We start from the raw sequence: 11,226 nt of genomic DNA, 5'->3' as shown, positions 1-11,226 counted from the left end.
ACCAGGCGCACAGAAGTCAGCAGAAGGTCGCTGCTTTTTTTAAATTCTCGTTTTTTCTTGTTTTTCTTTGTATTTCGTTGCTTTCTCTCTTCGCTCTTCTTTTTCTCATTTTCTGCTTCCACTTTCCACCGCTCAAATGGCAGAAAACGGTTAAATTCAAATCGGAGATACCAGGCGCACAGAAGTCAGCAGAAGGTCGCTGCTTTTTTTAAATTCTCGTTTTTTCTTGTTTCTCTTTGTATTTCGTTGCTCTCTCTTTTCGCTGTTCTTTTTCTCATTTTCTGCTTCCACTTTCCACCGCTCAAATGGCAGAAAACGGTTAAATTCAAATCTGAGATACCAGGCGCACAGAAGTCAGCAGAAGGTCGCTGCTTTTTTTAAATTCTCGTTTTTTCTTGTCTCTTTTTATTTCGTTGCTCTCTCTCTTCGCTCTTCTTTTTCTCATTTTCTGCTTCCACTTTCCACCGCTCAAATGGCAGAAAACGGTTAAATTCAAATCTGAGATACCAGGCGCACAGAAGTCAGCAGAAGGTCGCTGCTTTTTTTAAATTCTCGTTTTTTCTTGTTTCTCTTTGTATTTCGTTGCTCTCTTTTCGCTGTTCTTTTTCTCATTTTCTGCTTCCACTCTCCACCGCTCAAATGGCAGAAAACGGTTAAATTCAAATCTGAGATACCAGGCGCACAGAAGTCAGCAGAAGGTCGCTGCTTTTTAAACCGTTCTTCTGCTTATTTCTTTGCGTTGCTCTCTCCTTCGCTCTTCTTTTTCTCATTTTCTGCTTCCACTTTCCACCGCTCGAATGGAAGCAGAAAATGAGAAAAAGAACAGCGAAAAGAGAGAGCAACGAAATAAAGAGAGCAAAGGATAAAAAGGGGACTTCTGCTGTTTCTGTTTTTGTTTTCGTTTTTTTTCGGTTCTTCCATTTCGGCTGCATCAAGCAGAAATTGAGAAAGAACAGCGAAAAGAGAGAAACGAAATACAAGGGACAAGAAGAGAATTTAAAAAAGGGCGACTTTTTTCTGTTTTTCTGTCCTTTGTATTTCATTTTTTCGCTTTTTCTTCCATTTCTGTTCAAGTTAGCGAAATGAGAAAAAGAAAAGCGAAAAGAGAGAGCAACGAAATACAAAGAGAAACAAGAAAAAAGAGAATTTAATAAAAGCAGCGACCTTCTGCTGATTTCTGTGCGCCTGGTTCTCAGATTTGAATTTAATGGTTTTCTGCCATTTGGTGGAAAGTGGAAGAAGAAAATGAGAAAAGAACAGCGAAAAGAGAGACAAAAAGAGAAACGAAAAAAAAGAATTTAAAAAAAAGCAGCGACCTTCTGCTGACTTCTGTGCGCCTGGTATCTCAGATTTGAATTTAACGGTTTTCTGCCATTTGGGCGGTGGAAAGTGAAAGCAGAAAATGAGAAAAAGAACAGCGAAAAGAGAGAGCAACGAAATACAAAGAGAAACAAGAAAAAACGAGAATTTAAAAAAAGCAGCGACCTTCTGCTGACTTCTGTGCGCCTGGTATCTCAGATTTGAATTTAACGGTTTTCTGCCATTTGGGCGGTGGAAAGTGAAAGCAGAAAATGAGAAAAAGAACAGCGAAAAGAGAGAGCAACGAAATACAAAGAGAAACAAGAAAAAACGAGAATTTAAAAAAAGCAGCGACCTTCTGCTGACTTCTGTGCGCCTGGTATCTCAGATTTGAATTTAACCGTTTTCTGCCATTTGAGCGGTGGAAAGTGGAAGCAGAAAATGAGAAAAAGAAGAGCGAAAAGAGAGAGCAACGAAATACAAAGAGAAACAAGAAAAAACGAGAATAAAAAAAAAGCAGCGACCTTCTGCTGACTTCTGTGCGCCTGGTATCTCAGATTTGAAAATAACTGTTTTCTGCCATTTTAGCGGTGGAAAGTGAAAGCAGAAAATGAGAAAAAGAACAGCGAAAAGAGAGAGCAACGAAATACAAAGAGAAACAAGAAAAAACGAGAATTTAAAAAAAGCAGCGACCTTCTGCTGATTTCTGTGCGCCTGGTATCTCAGATTTGAATTTAACGGTTTTCTGCCATTTGGGCGGTGGAAAGTGAAAGCAGAAAATGAGAAAAAGAACAGCGAAAAGAGAGAGCAACGAAATACAAAGAGAAACAAGAAAAAACGAGAATTTAAAAAAAGCAGCGACCTTCTGCTGATTTCTGTGCGCCTGGTATCTCAGATTTGAATATAACTGTTTTCTGCCATTTGAGCGGTGGAAAGTGGAAGCAGAAAATGAGAAAAACAAGAGCGAAAAGAGAGAGCAACGAAATAAAAAGAGAAACAAGAAAAAACGAGAATTTAAAAAAGCTGCGACCTTCTGCTGACTTCTGTGCGCCTGGTATCTCAGATTTGAATTTAACGGTTTTCTGCCATTTGGGCGGTGGAAAGTGGAAGCAGAAAATGAGAAAAAGAACAGCGAAAAGAGAGAGCAACGAAATACAAAGAGAAACAAGAAAAAAAGAGAATTTAAAAAAAGCAGCCACCTTCTGCTGACTTCTGTGCGCCTGGTATCTCAGATTTGAATTTAACGGTTTTCTGCCATTTGAGCGGTGGAAAGTGGAAGCAGAAAATGAGAAAAAGAAGAGCGAAAAGAGAGAGCAACGAAATACAAAGAGAAACAAGAAAAAACGAGAATTTAAAAAAAGCAGCGACCTTCTGCTGATTTCTGTGCGCCTGGTATCTCAGATTTGAATTTAACGGTTTTCTGCCATTTGGGCGGTGGAAAGTGAATGCAGAAAATGAGAAAAAGAACAACGAAAAGAGAGAGCAACGAAATACAAAGAGAAACAAGAAAAAACGAGAATTTAAAAAAAGCAGCGACCTTCTGCTGACTTCTGTGCGCCTGGTATCTCAGATTTGAATTTAACCGTTTTCTGCCATTTGAGCGGTGGGAAGTGGAGGCAGAAAATGATTAAAAGATGAGCGAAAAGAGAGAGCAACGAAATACAAAGAGAAACAAGAAAAAACGAGAAATTAAAAAACCAGCGACCTTCTGCTGATTTCTGTTCGCCTGGTATCAGATTTGAATTTAACGGTTTTGTGCCATTTGAGTGGTTTAGTGGTTTAACCACTAACTATACAGTATATAGATTTGCCAGTTCATACAACGAAAGGGGCGCAGCTGAGTTTGCAGCGTACGTTCCCAGGTCCTTGGCTCTGGGAATGACCGCGTTCGGCTCATGACGTGACACGAGCCGACAGACAGCAAGCATGTATGTGTTGTGTACGTGTAACACTCCAAAATATACATATGATTGTATACATAGAATAATTTGTAGCTGCCGAAACCGACTTTGCTTCAGATTTCAGTTTACGTAAATGTGTGTGTGCCATGTGTTCTCACATTCTGTGCTTGTGTGGGTTCTAAAATTTTTGGCCGGTTTGAATTGGTTTTTCGTTTTTTTTTGAGGGCTGATGAAGCGACCTGAGCTGACATGCCGCAGCATAAATGTGGAAAGGGCAGAGTGGGTGGGGGTGGGAAATAAATACAATATATAAAAATAAAATATATTAATTATTTGATTTAATTGAAATTGCACATTTACATATACATATCCCTATTTTAGACAGGTTTTTTTTTTTAAATTACATATTGTGCAAATGCCTTCGTCTTTCGACTTTGCACCTCTGTCAATAAATTTATATTTTTCAGAGAACTTTTTATTTCGATCAAATTTGGTACAAACGTATATATTTCTATATATGTATATATGCATGGAATTGGTATATACCAGGGCTCCACGCGCCACACCCAGTGGCACCTCCTTCTTCCCTCACCTCACCATCTTGTGCGACGGGGCATACGCGTGTGCTGGTAGGCCATCAATGTGTAAGTTGCGATCTCTATCGACTGCCAAGTATAATCTATTTTATGTGTAACATCTTTCTTCTTCGAACAGGAAATCCAGTAGGACCAATTTGAGTGTCATTATTGCACGTGTCTACAATTTCAATGAAAAGGGAGATCAGAAATCTTCAGGTGCGCAAAACACGAACAACTTCCATCTGGCATTCACTTAACATCCCATCTTTTCCTTTTGTAGATTATCCCTACCAGCCAAGGGTGACATCATTATAGATGGGGAGAGACTGAGAGATTGAATACAAATAATTGCTCATCTGCGTATGGACTCTGGTATTCGCTAAGCTAATGATTCATTTGGGTGCCACACCACACAAACACACTCACAAATGTGTGAATATATCATATGTATAAGGTAGACAGTATGCAGTACATTTCTAGGAAGTAATTGCCTTAAGACTTTTGTTGAATAAACTCAAAATTCTGTAATATTTAGTTCTAATGTGCATAAAATGTGCATCATTTTGTAGAGATTTAATTGACAAAAGGACAAATCGTAAGGCATTATTAATAAGCGGAAATCAACGTTTGTACATAATACGCTGTTACTTATATAAGTATGCCAGTTAGTAATACCATTGTATAGTGTTTTTGTATTGCTTTAGCAGTAAGATGGACGGAATATTATATAAAGCTACATATATACATATGTACATCAAATATATATTGTATAGTTTTTTAAAAAATAAAAAAATACAATTTATATGTGTGCTTTAATTGGAGTGGGCGGGAGGTCAAGAATATTTGTTAAGGACTTTATTAAGGATCTAAAAGCCATGGAATGCACAGATCGGGCTGCACAATGAATAGACTTGAAAAGTCCTTGAAAAGGAATCTAAGAAATTGTTGATATTTTCCCGATCACGGGTAGGCGCCGCACGCCCTGATTGGACGGGAAACAGCGGAGTTATAGGGATTTAATGGCAATTTCCTTATTGTCCTTAAAGCGAAACGATGGGGGACATCCTACTGATTACGAGGATACTTATCACATTCAGATCGGATGAAAAATGACAGAGAAAAGTAATTATTTAAGACTGGGAGATCCTTGTCTTGGCCTTTTAGTGGGATTTTCTTCCGATTACGAGGACACGTACCACGTCCTGATCGGTCGATAAATAACGGAGTTAAGGCGATTGAAATAACGCTAAAATTATTTACACAACAACAGCACATTTGAATTTGGCGCTCAATTTCAAAAAGTTAGTTCAAGCATTGGCCGTCGGTTATCAGTGGGCCGCCACTGTGCGTACAAAATTTAAATTTTGCACAGTGGCACCCCCATGATTACCGACGGCCACTGCTGGAACTAAAGTATTGTAGTTCCAGATTTCGCCATTCATTAATGGGGGCGCCACAGTGCAAATAAAAATTTTGTTGTTGCACAGTGGCGCCCCCATTATGACCGACGGCCACGGATGGAACTAAAGAATTGTAGTTCCAGAAATCGCCGTCCATAAATGGGGGCGCCACTGTGCAAATTAAAAATGTTGTTGTTGCACAGTGGCGCCCCCATTCTTGAATGGCGAAATCTGGAACTACCACACTTTAGTTCCAGCAGTGGCCGTCGGTGATAACGGGGGTGCCACTGTGCAAAAATTAAATTTTGTACGCACAGTGGCGCCCCACTGATAACCGACGGCCAATGCTTGAACTAACTTTTTGAAATTGAGCGCCAAATTCAAATGTGCTGTTGTTGTGTAAATAATTTTAGCGTTATTTCAATCGCCTTAACTCCGTTATTTATCGACCGATCAGGACGTGGTACGTGTCCTCGTGATCGGAAGAAAATCCTCGATTTTTTGAAGTCCTAAAAAGGACCAAGGATTAAGGATATTTCCCCCAGTCTTAAATAATTACTTTTCTCTGTCACTTTTCATCCGATCTGAATGTGATAAGTATCCTCGTAATCAGCAGGATGTCCCCCATCGTTTCGCTTTAAGGACAATAAGGAAATTGCCATTAAATCCCTATAACTCCGCTTTTTCTCGTTTAGCATTATTTTAAATGCGTATAACTCTGCCATTTCCGGGAGAAAGTCCCCCATCGTTTGACGTCAAGGACAATAAGAATATTGTCCAGGAATCGTTATTAATCCTTTATTCCTTCGCCATTTTTCATTTGATCAGGGCGGATCATGCCTTCATGTGATCGGGGGAAAACTTTAGCCGATGGACAGTTTGGATCCTAACAATTCTGGAAAAGTCCTTCGAGGATTAGCAGTTGCCGAGGGCCCCCCCATTGCTAACAGAAAAATGTGTTGAAAAAAACAAAACTCCAAATAATAGGACAAAAATATAATAGCCACTGAAAAACATACAAATTAATTAAACAAACATTAAATTTATAACGTTGTATGAACTGGCACATCTATATACTGGTTTAACTCAAGCTGTTCACTTGTTTAAATAAAGAGGGATTAAGTGGGTTAAGGTCGTTCGGTATATAATGTATTTAATACAAATGTTGGTACATTACAGTATATTTCTGACGGACGCGACGCATTTTCTTTCAAATAAAGCGCTAACAATTTTTAAAAATTTGTTGAATTAACTAAGAAAAAAATACAAAAAAAGGAAAGAAAACATGTTCAGCGATCCGGCTCTCGACCGCCACTTCACTGGCCACTCGGGCAGCATCACCCAGCTGCGCTTCAGCCCCGAAGGCTCACAGATCGCAACGTCTTCGCTGGACGCCTCTGTAATTTTGTGGAATCTGAATCAGGCTGCCCGCTGCATTCGCTTCGGATCGCATTCGGCGCCGGTGTATGGAGTGTCGTGGTCGCCAAAGGGCAATCTGGTGGCCTCCGCCGGCCACGATCGCACGGTGAAGATCTGGGAGCCGAAGGTGCGTGGCGTGTCCGGGGAGTTTGTGGCTCACAGCAAGCCAGTGCGCAGCATTGACTTTGACCCGACTGGCCACATGATGCTGACGGCCTCCGACGACAAGTCCGTGAAGATGTGGCGCGTGGCCAAGCGCCAGTTCATTTCCTCGTTCACCCAGCAGACCAATTGGGTGCGCGCCGCCAAATTCAGTCCCAACGGCAAGATGATTGCCACCGTCTGCGACGACAAATCGCTGCGCATCTACGACGTCAACACGGGAGAGTGCGTGCGCACGTTCACCGAGGAGCGGGCCGCCCCACGGCAGGTGGCATGGCATCCGTGGGGCAACATGGTGGCCGTGGCCCTGGGCTGCAACCGCATCAAAATCTTCGACGTAGCCGCCAGCCAGCTGCTGCAGCTGTACGTGGTCCACTCGGCGCCCGTCAACGATGTGGCGTTCCATCCCAGTGGACACTTTTTGCTGTCCGGAAGTGATGACTGCACCATACGCATTCTGGACCTGCTGGAGGGCAGACCCATCTACACCCTGACAGGCCACACGAATGCCGTAAACGCTGTGGGCTTTTCCCAGGATGGGCAAAAGTTTGCCACTGGCGGCAACGATCGTCAGGTGAGTTGTGGCAGCTCCTCCAATGGTTGTTTCTCTAAGTCCTTCATTATCGATTTTAGCTGCTAGTGTGGCAGTCTAATCTGCACACTTACGATGCCTCCAAGTTCGAGGCCAAGTCGTCGGCCCTCGTCTCCACCAGTTGCGACACGAGTGCAGCCTCCTCTTACCAGCAGAGCAACGCCAACAGCACAGCCCAGTCGAACGACCGCAGTATTCGCATCGATATGCGCCAGTCGCAGGCCTATCAGAGCTCGGATGAAAATTTCCAGGTGCTTGACAGTGAACACACAAAGCTACCCCAGACACCAACAAGTGCCAGCAAATCTTCTTCGGCTACGACTTCGGGTGGTCAGCCGTCACGCAGCAAGCTGGTGGCCAAGGAGTTGGACTTCAAGCCTTGCAGCCCCAGTCCACCCTTCTACCATTAGTTCACTAGCTTTACTCTCACATACCATTCGTAATTAAAGCCATAACCAGACGAACTTTCCGCAGGTATTGGATGTTTCCTTTGATTCGGCGTCGGGCTGCTCCTGCTCTGCCCAGCTGGATGAAATAACGAGTCTGGTTAAGGAGCTTGATAAGCGTGTGAAACGATTAGAGGGGTTCTACTTGTCCTAAATACCTGTTGGTTTATTATAAAGCATCAACCACGATTTATACGTAAGCATGAAATTATTTGAATTCAAACGGTGCGCCCAACAGCACGCTGTTAACATAAATGTGCAGTTAACAGGTTTCATAGAGAAGGTCGTGCATCGATAACAGGTCGTCGTCGTGGCAAAAAAAAAACCCGGAGCCATCGCTAATCGGTATTCCAAAAAAAACAAAACAAATATAAATACATAAAGTGCCGACGATTTGAACGATTTAAACTGTATAAACTGTATGTAAAAATCAAAAACGATGCGCAACTGGATGCCGGTCTTGTTCTGTGGCCTGGCCATACCCATTTCCCTATTCATGTGGCTGGGCAACGTGGCCCTCTCGAAGATCTGGAGCAACAATGCCTACGAAGGTATGTAAATGAATGAATACTTAAGGATGCACAAGGTTATCTTATTGATTGATTGACAGAGCCCCGGGTGATACCGCCTATGCGTTGGCTCTTTTCCACGCTGGCTCCCCTCACACTGATGACGGTGGCGCTGCGTCGACGCTCGGTGAGCAGATCTGGTGCCGCCCTGGGCATTGTGGTGGCATTCATACTGTCCATAGCCAGCCATCCGTTCTTCGCCAGCCTGGTGGTCTTCTTCTTCAGCTCGTCGCGGGCCACCAAGTTCCGGGCGCACATGAAACGCCGCTTCGAGCACGACTTCAAGGAGGGCGAAGGACAGAGGAACTGGGTCCAGGTCCTGTGCAACGGTGGAATGGCCGCCCAACTGGCACTGCTCTACCTCATCGACTGCGGCAGCGGCGAGCGGGCCATTGATTTTTCCAAGGAGTACCGCTCCAGCTGGCTGGGCATTGCCGTGATGAGCGCCTTCGCCTGCTGCAACGGCGACACCTGGTCCAGTGAGCTGGGCAGCGTGCTCTCCCAGCGCGATCCCATCTCCATCATCAGCTGGCGGCGCGTGCCGCGCGGCACCAATGGAGGAATCTCTCTGATCGGAGTCGTGGTCAGTCTGCTGGGCGGCTTCCTTGTGGGCTTTGGCTACTTTGTCACCATACGCTACACGGTGGATGCCAAAATGCTGCTGGTGAGTCCACCGCAGTGGCCAATAATCTTATTTGGCGGCATTGCCGGACTCTTTGGTTCGCTGCTGGACTCCTTCATGGGCGGCGTGCTGCAGTTCTCGGGCATCAATGAGCAAGGACAGATTGTGGATGCACCCGGCAAGGGTGTGCGTCATGTGAGTGGCCTGCGTATTCTGGACAACCACAGTGTCAATCTCATCTCCAGCATCATCACGGGCGTCACCATACCCGTTCTCGCTCTAAAGTTCTGGCCTGTGCGCTGAAGGAGGAGCAGCCCACACATATATATATTTTTGTAAAGCTTCCGAACCGCTTAGCGACTAACTCTAACAAGACTTGCACCGATCGAAACGATGGACTCGAAAAAAAGAAAGAACAACGATAAGGATAGCCGCAGCGGGAGCACCCAGCGACCCCTACGAAGCCAATGATGTTCCTGTTCACTTGATAACTTGTTTTGTTGATCTTGTGGCATCCCATCCCCCTGCGACTATCCGTCTAAGCTTAACTAACACTAAGACCTCTAATCTAATAAATGTTGCTCCGCTATACGTAACTTTGATTAATCTCTCTGTACTTTATTGGCCCTCTTCAGCTTCTGCAGTTCAATGTTTCGCAATAAATTATTCGAAAGGGCACGCAGCGCCTCGCTGGACGGAACTGCTGCTCCGCCATGGGCTGGCCGGGCGAAGCCGATGGAGAACTTAATCATAAGATCGCCAATCGGGGAGTTGACGAACTGCGAGCCCGTCGAGATGGTTTTGAAAATGATGCGCCGCTTGTGCTGGTAGACCTGAGGATCGCTGGGCAGGCTGTTGGATGGATTCGGCAGTGGCCTGGAACTGGTACTGGGACTGGGACTGGCCTTGGGCTTCTGACTTGTGGTTGTCAGCGGTGTCTCAGTGGAGCTGTATGTGGTGGTCAGGTTCGCTGGTTTTGGTGTGGCCCTGGGCTGCGCTGAGGTTCGTGCTCGAGTGGTGCGCGGCTGCGCTGTAGTGCTGCGGCGTTTGTGGGGTCTGCGGGTGGTGCTGGGACTAGTGGTTGATGGCTGCAGCTGTGGCACCTGATAGCCCGCCTCGGTCTGCTCGTCTTCCTCGAGCAGGGAGGCTGCATCTGGCTTCTCTTGCTCGTTGTTATAGCCCAAGTCCGTTCGATCCTCCTCGTCTTCGTAGTCATCGTCCACTTCGGCATCGTTCGGATGGTTGCTGGTGAAGAGTGGTGGTGGTCGATTCGGTGGCTGCTGATCTCGTCTATCCTGCTTGTCCCTATGCTCGTAGACGGGGTCGTTGGGTCCTGTGGAGGCCAGCACTTGCTCCATTTGCTTCTGAAGTATCTCATAGAGCGGCGCATTCTGCTCATCATCCACCAGCTCCACGGGCTCGCTGGGCACAAACTGATTGTTGACATAGGCACTCCTTCCATCCAAGTCCTCGTCCAGATCCAAAACGTCCTCCTTTTGCGATCGCGACTCCAATTGGAGTTGCTCAGGCGGTGGATGGGTTACTGTGACTTCCTCCGCCTGGTCTCCAGTTGGTGCAGCTCGAGCACATAGCAGGGCTGAGGAAGAGTGTGCATTAAAGGATCGATCTCTTTGTTCTTCGACCTGCGACTTACCTCCGCTTAGCAGGATCAGTAGCTGCAGTTTTGTGCTACACATTCTGACTCTTCTGCCTTCCATTGCAGTCGAATGACTTCTGTGCCCTGCTGGAGAATCCCTCGCAGCTTTTATAGCTGCCGTCGCGTGGAGGCTTGGGGCAACCATTGTCCATCCCACGGCCTCCACTCCACTCCCAATTAGGTTTAGTGTTAGACTTCTAATGATGGCCCTATTCAGCTACTGATATCTTTGACGGTCAATCAGTTTATAGAACTTGTTTGCAGGGTCAATGCACTTGTCGAGAAATGCACGCTGACTTAACCAAAGCTGCATCCACATAAAACGAATCAAGTCTTGGGCAGGGGCTTTGTCTGCGTAAAAATTAAATATAAATTATAGCTGTTGTACAATGGAAATTGTTCTGAAAAAGAATAAATTCTCTTTTCTCTCTTCTCTTTCTTTAATTGAATTTTATTAATTATTTTGGGAAGCCATTGTGCCTAAAAAATTCAAGATCAATCAATCAGTAAGCCATCAAATCCGAGTAACTAAATATTCTATCGTTTGTTATACTCTTACAGAAGGCATACAAAAAGAGAAT

At 44.9% G+C, this 11,226-nt stretch overlaps 3 protein-coding genes and 1 long non-coding RNA gene across 4 annotated transcripts; 3 read left to right on the top strand and 1 right to left on the bottom strand.

The window, feature by feature from the left end:
• Positions 1 to 3,806: 3,806 nt before the first annotated feature.
• LOC121404753 lies at positions 3,807 to 4,076 on the top strand. Its single transcript, XR_005968183.1, has 3 exons — positions 3,807 to 3,844; positions 3,915 to 3,994; positions 4,059 to 4,076. It is a non-coding gene; the product is annotated as an uncharacterized LOC121404753 (long non-coding RNA).
• A 2,285-nt stretch (positions 4,077 to 6,361) lies between these two features.
• On the top strand, positions 6,362 to 7,815 carry LOC111070602 (POC1 centriolar protein homolog). Its single transcript, XM_022361270.2, has 2 exons — positions 6,362 to 7,333; positions 7,393 to 7,815. The coding sequence occupies exons 1-2, from the start codon at positions 6,464 to 6,466 to the stop codon at positions 7,759 to 7,761; spliced, it is 1,239 nt and encodes a 412-aa protein (XP_022216962.2). The 5' UTR covers positions 6,362 to 6,463; the 3' UTR covers positions 7,762 to 7,815.
• A 306-nt stretch (positions 7,816 to 8,121) lies between these two features.
• Positions 8,122 to 9,594, top strand: LOC111070605 (transmembrane protein 19). Its single transcript, XM_022361272.2, has 2 exons — positions 8,122 to 8,348; positions 8,408 to 9,594. Exons 1-2 carry the CDS (start codon positions 8,237 to 8,239, stop codon positions 9,289 to 9,291), a joined length of 996 nt encoding a protein of 331 aa, XP_022216964.1. The 5' UTR covers positions 8,122 to 8,236; the 3' UTR covers positions 9,292 to 9,594.
• On the bottom strand, positions 9,591 to 10,719 carry LOC111070604. The gene is made up of 2 exons (XM_022361271.2): positions 10,643 to 10,719; positions 9,591 to 10,585 (listed from the first exon to the last, which is right to left on the bottom strand). The coding sequence occupies exons 1-2, from the start codon at positions 10,704 to 10,706 to the stop codon at positions 9,591 to 9,593; spliced, it is 1,059 nt and encodes a 352-aa protein (XP_022216963.2). The 5' UTR covers positions 10,707 to 10,719.
• Between the last annotated feature and the right edge of the window lie 507 nt (positions 10,720 to 11,226).

This window comes from Drosophila obscura, unplaced genomic scaffold (assembly GCF_018151105.1).
Source record: "Drosophila obscura isolate BZ-5 IFL unplaced genomic scaffold, ASM1815110v1 contig_1, whole genome shotgun sequence".
Taxonomy (NCBI): Eukaryota; Metazoa; Arthropoda; class Insecta; order Diptera; family Drosophilidae; genus Drosophila; species Drosophila obscura.
Note: the sequence above shows the minus strand (reverse complement) of the source record. Positions and strands in the feature narration are given on the sequence as shown.